Genomic DNA, 12,399 nt, shown 5'->3' with positions numbered 1-12,399 from the left:
AGGAGAGGTAACAGTCTTCAAAGTAAAGACACCCTGCACCGCTACTTCAAGCATTAAGGTGTACATTTATTATCTCAAGCTTAATAACCCACATAAGCTCAGTCAGCCAGCCTGAGAGATGAAAATCCACATTCAGGGACAAGGTTGGTGAGGAGATAATGTAGTTAGGCTGAAGTGCCCAGAAACAGCACAAATGTGACAACAATCACTCAATACAGGGTTTACAGTTTTATTGAAAGTATTGCATTGTTTACAAATACCTCCACTATGACAAGCTCCATGAAGGCAAGACAGAAATAAAATGAAGACGCTTTTATTTTAGGAAGTTGATCCGCACCGGTCCAGAGGAGATTTGCCATTCGTGTAAAGTAGTACTTCTTTGCACTGCAACCAAAGGGAGGGAGGAAGAGGTATTTAAAATCATATAAAAAAGGGCTGCAATAAAGGATGCACCTTTACATCAAGGAAGTTGTTCATACCCCTTTGTCCTTTTGCAGCGACTGGTTGTCTGACACCCGTTGAACCGCGGCACTGGCTGCAGACTCTGTTGCCAGCATTCAAGTCACAGATTACAGCATCACAGTGGACATAAATCTGTTGACAATACTGGTGTTACACAAGTTACCTTTATAGAGAATATGGTGTGATCTGCTAGCTCACATATAGCCTACCTCATCTTGCAAGACTTCCTTATCCTTCACAAAGGAGAAAACCTTGACGGAAAAGCGTTTGAAGAGCGACGGAACCACAACCCTCTGGTCACTCACAACCGGGTGGAAGATGGTGATGTAGCGGTCTTCCAGGTTCTCGCAGCTAAACAGGAAGCGTACACAACAGAGTCACCTTCGGGCTTACAGTGACGCGTGCTGCTCACACTACAAATTAAACATTACCCGTCTACTATAATGTCCCAACGAGGCAGAGAGGTCCTCTCCTCCTGTAGTGTGGCCCAGCAGTTGTCCAAGATGAGCTCCAACTGGGGATTAGCCGAATGCAGCAGTGCCACCTCAAAATAAGCCGGTTGCCTCAAGTACTTCTGCACAGGATAATCTTGTGCTTGATAGAACAGCTCGTATGATTCGTCTGGGTGAAGATAAAAAAAGGGGTTAGCCAAAAGTTAACAGTAGTTACAATAGCTCTTAAATGTTGCTGCAATACGACTTACCCAGGGCTAGTCTCATCTCAACCATCAGCTGTCCTGTACCAATTTCAGCTGATGGAATATTGACTAATGGTTTATTATCAAACTCCAGTGTTGCCATGTCATTGACCAAGTAGTAACAAGATACAGTGTGCCTGCAGAAGAGCAAGGAAGCAATTATAAAGGTTAGGCATGCTTCCTATAACCTTGTGGTTAGGGAACTTTATGGCTTGTCGTAAACGACCCACCTGAAGTCTGGCTCAACTGGTGACGTGTAGGCCTTCGCTGAATAATCCAGGGAGATATCATTCTCATACAGCAAGTAGTTTCCAAAGAACTAGATCGAAAAAGCTTGTTACTCATTAGCATTACAACATTTAACATCAATGCTGTCAAGAGTTCAATCTACTTACCACCCTACTAGTCCCACAGGCATTTACATTAAAAGAGAAGTGTGCAAACCGGTCATCACTGAAATATGGTTTGCACGACTTGTCTCTGAGGGTGAGCTGATGTGGAACAAGATTGGGGACAGATTCCAACTTCACACTGAGGGCAGTCATGGTCCCATTTGAGTAACATTCTGAGAATACAAATAAACCAAATATCACCTGGGTGTCAACCTGACAAACACTAAACAATGACACAATGTGGCAGACATATTACTTGTTGTGGTCAAAGGAAAGTTGCAGGCCAGGGATAATTCACTGAGGCTCCAGTTGTTGATAGGCTCCCACAGTAGCACGTCAAGCCTCGCTTTGACCGAAGACGTATCGAACAACTGGAAGACAAATGAAAGCTTGATGCAGATGTATTTACTGTATTGATAGTGAGCGATCTTGCTTCACAGCACTTGAACTTACCTCAAAAGCTACATCCAGGGAAGTGTATGGCAAGGAAAGGCTGAGGTGTGTTCCATTTTCAGTTTGACCATAGACTCTACCGAGCTCAGGGGTAAGCATCCGTGTACCTAGCATCGTCTCAAAGTTGCGTCCCTGACTCCCATATTTCACAGTTATGAAGAATGTAGAGTCGTCGCATGTGCCAAATACACTGGGAAGAACTAAAGAGAAATCATTGTCACCCCAACAGCATTGCAATAACAAGGAGTGCTTCAAATTGAGAGCACAGGTCTAGTTTTTTTTATTTTATCAGCTTACCAACATCGTTCAGTGATGCATCCACCGCAAGAGTGTAGGAAAACGGTGTCTCTTCCGGCATGACCATAAACCCGTAGGTCAGTGGCAGGAAGTAGGCAGTAAGCAAGGGCTCTGGATTCTGAAGAAATAAGGGATTAGTTAAGACAGCAGCCTGGATGAATTTAGAATCTTTCAAAGTCTTCAAGCCACCTTACATGTTTTAAAACAACGTCGTCAGAGAAGGGCACTTGCAGCAAATAAACCTTTGAGCCATTGGAGTACTTTTGTTCTTGAAGGAACCCTTTGGCATTGCACTCCGCAGCAGATAGAACCCCAGTTGAGAAGGTGATGTTTACCAAGTTTACATCATGCAGCAGAGTGCCAAACTTAACCTTAAACACCCCTTCCTCTGGGATAGTTTCTAGATAGAAGGGATCAGGCATGCGTAAGACATACAATTATGGTTCTAGTATTTAATTTTTATGTTTTTGTAGACTTACCATCAGCAATATCTGGATACCAGGGCATCAAAGGGGTTGTGATTGGGAAGAGAACCTTATATCTTGTATCAGACTGAGTATCCTTTGCAATCCACAGCAACTCAAGCATGGGTTCCACAGTGTAGGCGAGATGGTACTGGTAATCTGGGGCATGGCTCTGAAATAATTTGTGCAGTTTTAATTAAAGCACCACTGACCCGCTATGATTCATTTCTTATTAGAGTCGAGCCAAACCTTGAAGTAACCATCAGGAGAGCCAATCGGAAGCTCAATGACTAGGTGATATTCTGTGGAAGACAGCGTGTAGCCCCTGGAAGCCATCTGAGCTTTATCCAACCTTTTTCCATTAATGCCCATGTGCATTTCCAGTATTTTCACTCTGCCAGTCAACAGGGGTGTAATGTAGCGTGGAATGTTCCATGAGATCATGCCATCATTAACTGTCACACCACCTGTTAGACAGAACATGGTGAACTCATTAGTGGGGCCTTTTAGTGCTTTCCACAATCCAGATGAGGGTAGTAACATGTTCCACCACTGACAGGAGACTCACCAGTAGGACAAGCAGCCGTTAAATCCACAATTCTCAGACCCTGTGGCGTGGTGAAGTAAGTGCCCACTTTGACAACCTCCATTGGGACACCAGCCACCTGAAAGTTACAAGAGGAGGATTTAAGAAAAACAGAATCTGGCTTCAGCAAAATCTTGTGACGAGTATCCAATCAACGCCTACATCTTCTGAGTAGGTCTGTGCTGTGTTGTATGGGCTTCGCACAACCAGTCGATTAGGGCTAGTCATAGCGCCATAGCCAGCCTCGTGAACCTCGTCCAGCATCATCACAGTTGGCTCAGGGGTGTAAAAGGTCATCTTCCAGATACCATATGCCGTGTCATTGACCTGAGGACAAGACATTATTAGGTAGATAATATGAAAGCATGGTCAAACTAAAATAATAATATTGAACTTTAACATACATTTAGCATTGCGTTGTTGGTCAAGTCATCCTTTATGTTCCCAGCATGTCCTTTGGTGTGAGGGCTTGCGTCTCTCTGCCCCAGGTCTTTTGAGATCTAATCAAGTCGATTAATATAAGGTTGCCAATTCAAAAACAGAAACAGTTGTTCACATAACAAGGGACCTACTTCCATGTAGTTTCTGTCACAAACGATCTCCTGGGAGGCCCAGGCAGAGTAGCTGCATGTTTTGGTCACGTCACGAGTAACCACATCCGATGTCCCGTCACTATACATTTTGAGTCTTAATCCAATATTAAAAAATTTATCATCCTAGGGATAAATAAAACACTTTTAGAGTTTGTCATTGTAACCCACAGTGTGGCATTTCAACACAAGTTTATGTGGACATACTGTGTTGTCAACATAGCAGCCCAACAAGGATGTATAGATTCTGGTGTTGCCCCATGGGTCAGATTCCATGCTATATCCACATTTAGCAGCCAAGCCTGGCGTCAGTAAAATATGTTCGGAGCCATCTAGCAGAATAAGAATTCAGTAGAAATTAGTTCATTTAAATGAGACAACCAATAATAAATCAATAATTCTCTAGACATCTTACTCGTAGCTTCAATTTCAAGTTGGTTCCCCACAGCCAAAACTTCGTCCAAAGTCAGCGTCATGTGGCTGCCCGCACAGTCTGACTTTATATCAGCATCTAGTGAACCCAAGAGTAGGCTACATTAGCTCCAATCCATAGACTAACATGCCAAGAAAATATATGGAGCAAGAAATTGTTATACTTGGCTGATTGTTCGTTTTCCAATGTGGGTTTGCTTGACCTGCGACGACTACTGCCATCAAAATCCATAAAACGCTGGATTGAAAATGAAAATGTATGAAAATGTATCCAAACATTAACCACAAATAATAGTCTAAATAAATACTTACAAACTCAAGTGTATCGTCATAATGGCAAATAAAATCCAAGCCTACACAACCCCAAGTAGTTCAAGGCTGTTGACGAAAACACAGGTGATGAGAATACGTCTCAAACAGCTGTTTTAACCTGCAGTCATCAGCACGTGGCTACGCGCTGCGCATGCTTAACAACTGATCAATTAAATCCAATCCGGCAGCAAGCTGGCACTAGTTTGTATAAAAACACCCTTCATTATTATCCCGCACAATAGCCAATCAAAACCCATAGCCGTAAAGGGCGGGCAAGCAATGCAAGCCTATTGTAATAGGCGTATGGCCTATTGTATTGCAAAGATAGGCTGTTTCCCAATGTCAAGGAAGCATAGTCAACGGCGTTAAACGGCCGCCCTTTTAAGGACGCTACGTCATAGAACGAGATTTTTCAAGGATGCATCGCTGCATCCTAGACGAGCCAAAACGACCCACAATCCTCTGCGTTCACTGGGCGGGTTCTTGAAAATGGCAGCGCAGTCCACGTTCCAATGAAGTGAAGTTATATTCGTTTTCAGAAATATTTTGTGCCGTATTGCTTTTTATAGATTCATCATGTTAACGCAAATAATCAAGCCTAAAGACCTGTGCCACTTTTCAAACGTTTTTGCAACTTAATGATACGTTGCTATATTTTGCATGGACGTAGCTGGTGTTAAACACCACTGTCACCAATGTCAATTTACTCGCTCACATGATTACATTATTTATGTATACCTATTTATGTTTGTGTTGAATCGTTTTTTTTAGGGTCAGCCCAGCAAACTTTTTGTGCGCCGAGTGGCGCGCAAACATTTACCGGTGGAAGGGATAGTGCCACTATCCAATGTTGTAAAATTAATGCACAACCGATCATTTGCAATGTTTGTAATTTTTAAGAATGTATATAATTGTATTTTATATGATATACTTATGTGTTCAAACCACTGGTAGATTGTAGGCATATATGAATGAATGAATCAGATCAGTTAAATAATATATCCAAATAAATACATGTTTATCATCTCTTTCTTTGTCTTTTCCCCCCTGCATAATAGTAATCAACCGTACTGTAAATGTGATGCATGAATTAAGTTCTCAGACAATTTCACTTAGTTTTATAAAAATTGAATGGATTTTCCTTTTGATAAAGACGATTCTATCAACCGCAACAAAGCTTTTGTGACTTCCCCAAAGAGGCTCCATGCGAAGGAGACATGACCGCATTCATAACAGACAAAAGTCAAATAAATATCGATCAGCTTGCTGCCATGTTTTATTCATAAGCGCACGTGTTTACAAGCGGACACGCAGTATTAAAAAGCGGAAGCGCTTCCACACTACCAAGTCGTTCCAAAGTCTGAACGTTACAAACGCTAGGAAGCACTCGAGCTAGCACTCTAGTCTCATCTCCATAGGACGCGACTAGCAAGGACGCGTCCTAGCAAGGCTGCAGCCTTCACTTTGGGAAACAGCCATTGCCCCCCTACCCAAACGCCATCTTCGTATGTTATTGAGCAGAATTAAAAAATTTGTGTAGATATGTTTTTGCCTATATATAGGCTAGGCCTATATATTTTTTTTTGCTTATAGATGCACTGAGCTATCGGTTCTACACCAAGTTAGGCCAAATTGAGAGCACAGGTCTCATTTGGATAAATCAAATATCTACATTATACTCAAGCAAAAAATAACATTAAAAATAACACATTTTTATTAACTTGACAATAATTTAATACAAATCAAAAAATACATCGCAAAGAGAAAGCAAATCACAATGCCAAACAAGCCACTGGGTCTTTCTGTGCCGCTGGTCCATCATGGTCAGTATCCCCGGGTCATTCTGTGCTGCTGATCCATCATGGTCAGTATCCCCGGGTCATTCTGTGCTGCTGGTCCTGAAGCGTCTGGAGGAGACTGACTTTGGCCTCTTCAAAGTCTGGATTGATCTTCAGGACTTGTTGAAAGTCTCTTGGCTTCTTCGAAAAAACCTGTAGAATAAGATGTACATTTCAGAGATGCTCAATGATGACCATGAATGAATAAATGGCGTACCGGTATTAATGTTGGCAGTGTCCCATAAAGTTTCAGCAAATCATGTATAAAATTCATATGCATGATTTGCATATGCGTGCAGCAACAGCCGCAGTCTTTAATTATTCTACTGCTCATGTATGATTTCATTCTAAAGTACATGTCATTGTCTTTTCGTTGGCTCCATCTACTGTTGGACATGGAGTATTACAACCCCATCGGCAACAACGATATGGTCCAACTTTTGAACCAACGATGTAATACCTAATCTATAGTGGATCAGTCCTCTGTTGTAGAAGGGTATTTCGAAACGAGGGTAGACCCCTATGGCCTCAGTGTAGTCCTCCATTGCCTCAGTGAAGTCCACCCTCAGGTATCTGATCTGTCCACGGCTGTTGTATGTGACGGCTAGGTACCGTGCCGCACAATCCCTGCAAGCAGCCAAGTAAAGCAATTTACTTGGTTGTTGCTCTATGGACTTCGCAAGTTGCTCTATTTACTGGAGCTAATGTACTCTTGCCTTCCCTAGATGCTGGTTTAAAGTAAGACTGTGCGGCCCCACAGTGACTTTGGCTGTGGGGATCCAACTTCAAATTAAAGCTACGAGTTAGTATGTATATAGAGTTATTGGTGTAAGATTATGAATAGTTGTCACTTTATTTCAATGCAACAAATTTCTCCTGAAGTCATACATTGAACAAATATTTTAACAATGATTGCTTAAAATAGACACCAATGTTATTATCACAGGAAATTAACTGTTTCTCTTGGCCAGATACAAGCTTCCAAAATCAGGACAGCCGAGTAGGCTTAAAACGATCACTAATACTACCTCTTATGCAAACACGATGAAATGAACTTTGTATAAAGTTCCTGCCAATTCAAAATTATGTTTTCCAAACTCCGAATGAGCATTGGCAAGTATTTGCGGGTTATTTGACAATACTATAAATGAATTATTAAATAAAATGAAGACTCTTTTATTTTAGGAAGTTGATCCGCACCGGTCCAGAGGAGATTTGCCATTCGTGTAAAGTAGTACTTCTTTGCACTGCAACCAAAGGGAGGGAGGAAGAGGTATTTAAAATCATATAAAAAAGGGCTGCAATAAAGGATGCACCTTTACATCAAGGAAGTTGTTCATACCCCTTTGTCCTTTTGCAGCGACTGGTTGTCTGACACCCGTTGAACCGCGGCACTGGCTGCAGACTCTGTTGCCAGCATTCAAGTCACAGATTACAGCATCACAGTGGACATAAATCTGTTGACAATACTGGTGTTACACAAGTTACCTTTATAGAGAATATGGTGTGATCTGCTAGCTCACATATAGCCTACCTCATCTTGCAAGACTTCCTTATCCTTCACAAAGGAGAAAACCTTGACGGAAAAGCGTTTGAAGAGCGACGGAACCACAACCCTCTGGTCACTCACAACCGGGTGGAAGATGGTGATGTAGCGGTCTTCCAGGTTCTCGCAGCTAAACAGGAAGCGTACACAACAGAGTCACCTTCGGGCTTACAGTGACGCGTGCTGCTCACACTACAAATTAAACATTACCCGTCTACTATAATGTCCCAACGAGGCAGAGAGGTCCTCTCCTCCTGTAGTGTGGCCCAGCAGTTGTCCAAGATGAGCTCCAACTGGGGATTAGCCGAATGCAGCAGTGCCACCTCAAAATAAGCCGGTTGCCTCAAGTACTTCTGCACAGGATAATCTTGTGCTTGATAGAACAGCTCGTATGATTCGTCTGGGTGAAGATAAAAAAAAGGGGTTAGCCAAAAGTTAACAGTAGTTACAATAGCTCTTAAATGTTGCTGCAATACGACTTACCCAGGGCTAGTCTCATCTCAACCATCAGCTGTCCTGTACCAATTTCAGCTGATGGAATATTGACTAATGGTTTATTATCAAACTCCAGTGTTGCCATGTCATTGACCAAGTAGTAACAAGATACAGTGTGCCTGCAGAAGAGCAAGGAAGCAATTATAAAGGTTAGGCATGCTTCCTATAACCTTGTGGTTAGGGAACTTTATGGCTTGTCGTAAACGACCCACCTGAAGTCTGGCTCAACTGGTGACGTGTAGGCCTTCGCTGAATAATCCAGGGAGATATCATTCTCATACAGCAAGTAGTTTCCAAAGAACTAGATCGAAAAAGCTTGTTACTCATTAGCATTACAACATTTAACATCAATGCTGTCAAGAGTTCAATCTACTTACCACCCTACTAGTCCCACAGGCATTTACATTAAAAGAGAAGTGTGCAAACCGGTCATCACTGAAATATGGTTTGCACGACTTGTCTCTGAGGGTGAGCTGATGTGGAACAAGATTGGGGACAGATTCCAACTTCACACTGAGGGCAGTCATGGTCCCATTTGAGTAACATTCTGAGAATACAAATAAACCAAATATCACCTGGGTGTCAACCTGACAAACACTAAACAATGACACAATGTGGCAGACATATTACTTGTTGTGGTCAAAGGAAAGTTGCAGGCCAGGGATAATTCACTGAGGCTCCAGTTGTTGATAGGCTCCCACAGTAGCACGTCAAGCCTCGCTTTGACCGAAGACGTATCGAACAACTGGAAGACAAATGAAAGCTTGATGCAGATGTATTTACTGTATTGATAGTGAGCGATCTTGCTTCACAGCACTTGAACTTACCTCAAAAGCTACATCCAGGGAAGTGTATGGCAAGGAAAGGCTGAGGTGTGTTCCATTTTCAGTTTGACCATAGACTCTACCGAGCTCAGGGGTAAGCATCCGTGTACCTAGCATCGTCTCAAAGTTGCGTCCCTGACTCCCATATTTCACAGTTATGAAGAATGTAGAGTCGTCGCATGTGCCAAATACACTGGGAAGAACTAAAGAGAAATCATTGTCACCCCAACAGCATTGCAATAACAAGGAGTGCTTCAAATTGAGAGCACAGGTCTAGTTTTTTTTATTTTATCAGCTTACCAACATCGTTCAGTGATGCATCCACCGCAAGAGTGTAGGAAAACGGTGTCTCTTCCGGCATGACCATAAACCCGTAGGTCAGTGGCAGGAAGTAGGCAGTAAGCAAGGGCTCTGGATTCTGAAGAAATAAGGGATAGTTAAGACAGCAGCCTGGATGAATTTAGAATCTTTCAAAGTCTTCAAGCCACCTTACATGTTTTAAAACAACGTCGTCAGAGAAGGGCACTTGCAGCAAATAAACCTTTGAGCCATTGGAGTACTTTTGTTCTTGAAGGAACCCTTTGGCATTGCACTCCGCAGCAGATAGAACCCCAGTTGAGAAGGTGATGTTTACCAAGTTTACATCATGCAGCAGAGTGCCAAACTTAACCTTAAACACCCCTTCCTCTGGGATAGTTTCTAGATAGAAGGGATCAGGCATGCGTAAGACATACAATTATGGTTCTAGTATTTAATTTTTATGTTTTTGTAGACTTACCATCAGCAATATCTGGATACCAGGGCATCAAAGGGGTTGTGATTGGGAAGAGAACCTTATATCTTGTATCAGACTGAGTATCCTTTGCAATCCACAGCAACTCAAGCATGGGTTCCACAGTGTAGGCGAGATGGTACTGGTAATCTGGGGCATGGCTCTGAAATAATTTGTGCAGTTTTAATTAAAGCACCACTGACCCGCTATGATTCATTTCTTATTAGAGTCGAGCCAAACCTTGAAGTAACCATCAGGAGAGCCAATCGGAAGCTCAATGACTAGGTGATATTCTGTGGAAGACAGCGTGTAGCCCCTGGAAGCCATCTGAGCTTTATCCAACCTTTTTCCATTAATGCCCATGTGCATTTCCAGTATTTTCACTCTGCCAGTCAACAGGGGTGTAATGTAGCGTGGAATGTTCCATGAGATCATGCCATCATTAACTGTCACACCACCTGTTAGACAGAACATGGTGAACTCATTAGTGGGGCCTTTTAGTGCTTTCCACAATCCAGATGAGGGTAGTAACATGTTCCACCACTGACAGGAGACTCACCAGTAGGACAAGCAGCCGTTAAATCCACAATTCTCAGACCCTGTGGCGTGGTGAAGTAAGTGCCCACTTTGACAACCTCCATTGGGACACCAGCCACCTGAAAGTTACAAGAGGAGGATTTAAGAAAAACAGAATCTGGCTTCAGCAAAATCTTGTGACGAGTATCCAATCAACGCCTACATCTTCTGAGTAGGTCTGTGCTGTGTTGTATGGGCTTCGCACAACCAGTCGATTAGGGCTAGTCATAGCGCCATAGCCAGCCTCGTGAACCTCGTCCAGCATCATCACAGTTGGCTCAGGGGTGTAAAAGGTCATCTTCCAGATACCATATGCCGTGTCATTGACCTGAGGACAAGACATTATTAGGTAGATAATATGAAAGCATGGTCAAACTAAAATAATAATATTGAACTTTAACATACATTTAGCATTGCGTTGTTGGTCAAGTCATCCTTTATGTTCCCAGCATGTCCTTTGGTGTGAGGGCTTGCGTCTCTCTGCCCCAGGTCTTTTGAGATCTAATCAAGTCGATTAATATAAGGTTGCCAATTCAAAAACAGAAACAGTTGTTCACATAACAAGGGACCTACTTCCATGTAGTTTCTGTCACAAACGATCTCCTGGGAGGCCCAGGCAGAGTAGCTGCATGTTTTGGTCACGTCACGAGTAACCACATCCGATGTCCCGTCACTATACATTTTGAGTCTTAATCCAATATTAAAAAATTTATCATCCTAGGGATAAATAAAACACTTTTAGAGTTTGTCATTGTAACCCACAGTGTGGCATTTCAACACAAGTTTATGTGGACATACTGTGTTGTCAACATAGCAGCCCAACAAGGATGTATAGATTCTGGTGTTGCCCCATGGGTCAGATTCCATGCTATATCCACATTTAGCAGCCAAGCCTGGCGTCAGTAAAATATGTTCGGAGCCATCTAGCAGAATAAGAATTCAGTAGAAATTAGTTCATTTAAATGAGACAACCAATAATAAATCAATAATTCTCTAGACATCTTACTCGTAGCTTCAATTTCAAGTTGGTTCCCCACAGCCAAAACTTCGTCCAAAGTCAGCGTCATGTGGCTGCCCGCACAGTCTGACTTTATATCAGCATCTAGTGAACCCAAGAGTAGGCTACATTAGCTCCAATCCATAGACTAACATGCCAAGAAAATATATGGAGCAAGAAATTGTTATACTTGGCTGATTGTTCGTTTTCCAATGTGGGTTTGCTTGACCTGCGACGACTACTGCCATCAAAATCCATAAAACGCTGGATTGAAAATGAAAATGTATGAAAAAGTATCCAAACATTAACCACAAATAATAGTCTAAATAAATACTTACAAACTCAAGTGTATCGTCATAATGGCAAATAAAATCCAAGCCTACACAACCCCAAGTAGTTCAAGGCTGTTGACGAAAACACAGGTGATGAGAATGCGTCTCAAACAGCTGTTTTAACCTGCAGTCATCAGCACGTGGCTACGCGCTGCGCATGCTTAACAACTGATCAATTAAGTCCAATCCGGCAGCAAGCTGGCACTAGTTTGTATAAAAACACCCTTCATTATTATCCCGCACAATAGCCAATCAAAACCCATAGCCGTAAAGGGCGGGCAAGCAATGCAAGCCTATTGTAATAGGCGTATGACCTATTGTATTGCAAAGATAG

At 42.4% G+C, this 12,399-nt stretch overlaps 2 protein-coding genes across 3 annotated transcripts; both read right to left on the bottom strand.

Annotated features, from left to right (window-relative positions):
• Positions 1-297: 297 nt before the first annotated feature.
• On the bottom strand, positions 298-4,835 carry LOC132449929 (uncharacterized). The gene is made up of 21 exons (XM_060041827.1): positions 4,686-4,835; positions 4,538-4,611; positions 4,357-4,452; positions 4,149-4,273; positions 3,924-4,067; positions 3,756-3,851; positions 3,514-3,678; positions 3,334-3,430; positions 3,015-3,232; positions 2,781-2,937; positions 2,496-2,701; positions 2,302-2,419; positions 2,005-2,204; positions 1,808-1,922; positions 1,555-1,724; positions 1,390-1,478; positions 1,166-1,296; positions 894-1,083; positions 672-813; positions 480-594; positions 298-384 (listed from the first exon to the last, which is right to left on the bottom strand). Exons 1-21 carry the CDS (start codon positions 4,703-4,705, stop codon positions 314-316), a joined length of 2,739 nt encoding a protein of 912 aa, XP_059897810.1. The 5' UTR covers positions 4,706-4,835; the 3' UTR covers positions 298-313.
• A 1,551-nt stretch (positions 4,836-6,386) lies between these two features.
• LOC132449755 (uncharacterized) lies at positions 6,387-12,182 on the bottom strand. 2 transcript variants are annotated; one of them, XM_060041571.1, is made up of 22 exons: positions 12,072-12,182; positions 11,924-11,997; positions 11,743-11,838; positions 11,535-11,659; positions 11,310-11,453; positions 11,142-11,237; positions 10,900-11,064; positions 10,720-10,816; positions 10,401-10,618; positions 10,167-10,323; positions 9,882-10,087; positions 9,689-9,806; positions 9,392-9,591; positions 9,195-9,309; positions 8,942-9,111; positions 8,777-8,865; positions 8,553-8,683; positions 8,280-8,469; positions 8,058-8,199; positions 7,866-7,980; positions 7,724-7,770; positions 6,387-6,676 (listed from the first exon to the last, which is right to left on the bottom strand). In XM_060041571.1, exons 1-22 carry the CDS (start codon positions 12,089-12,091, stop codon positions 6,551-6,553), a joined length of 2,841 nt encoding a protein of 946 aa, XP_059897554.1. In that variant the 5' UTR covers positions 12,092-12,182; the 3' UTR covers positions 6,387-6,550. The 2 variants fall into 2 exon arrangements, with proteins under 2 accessions (XP_059897554.1, XP_059897555.1); XM_060041572.1 differs by lacking the exon at positions 7,724-7,770.
• Positions 12,183-12,399: the final 217 nt, after the last annotated feature.

The sequence above is a fragment of the Gadus macrocephalus genome, chromosome 21 (assembly GCF_031168955.1).
Source record: "Gadus macrocephalus chromosome 21, ASM3116895v1".
Classification (NCBI taxonomy): Eukaryota; Metazoa; Chordata; class Actinopteri; order Gadiformes; family Gadidae; genus Gadus; species Gadus macrocephalus.
Note: the sequence above shows the minus strand (reverse complement) of the source record. Positions and strands in the feature narration are given on the sequence as shown.

Coding starts and splice junctions, on each gene's coding strand:
- LOC132449929 (XM_060041827.1), bottom strand. CDS start 4,705: ATGACGATACACTTGAGTTT. Junction 4,453..4,537: donor GAAAACGAACAATCAGCCAA/GTATAACAATTT, acceptor TGGGTTCACTAG/ATGCTGATATAAAGTCAGAC. Junction 1,297..1,389: donor CCAGTTGAGCCAGACTTCAG/GTGGGTCGTTTA, acceptor GCTCTTCTGCAG/GCACACTGTATCTTGTTACT.
- LOC132449755 (XM_060041571.1), bottom strand. CDS start 12,091: ATGACGATACACTTGAGTTT. Junction 8,866..8,941: donor CCTGTGGGACTAGTAGGGTG/GTAAGTAGATTG, acceptor TTTTCGATCTAG/TTCTTTGGAAACTACTTGCT. Junction 8,200..8,279: donor TGGGACATTATAGTAGACGG/GTAATGTTTAAT, acceptor CTTCCTGTTTAG/CTGCGAGAACCTGGAAGACC.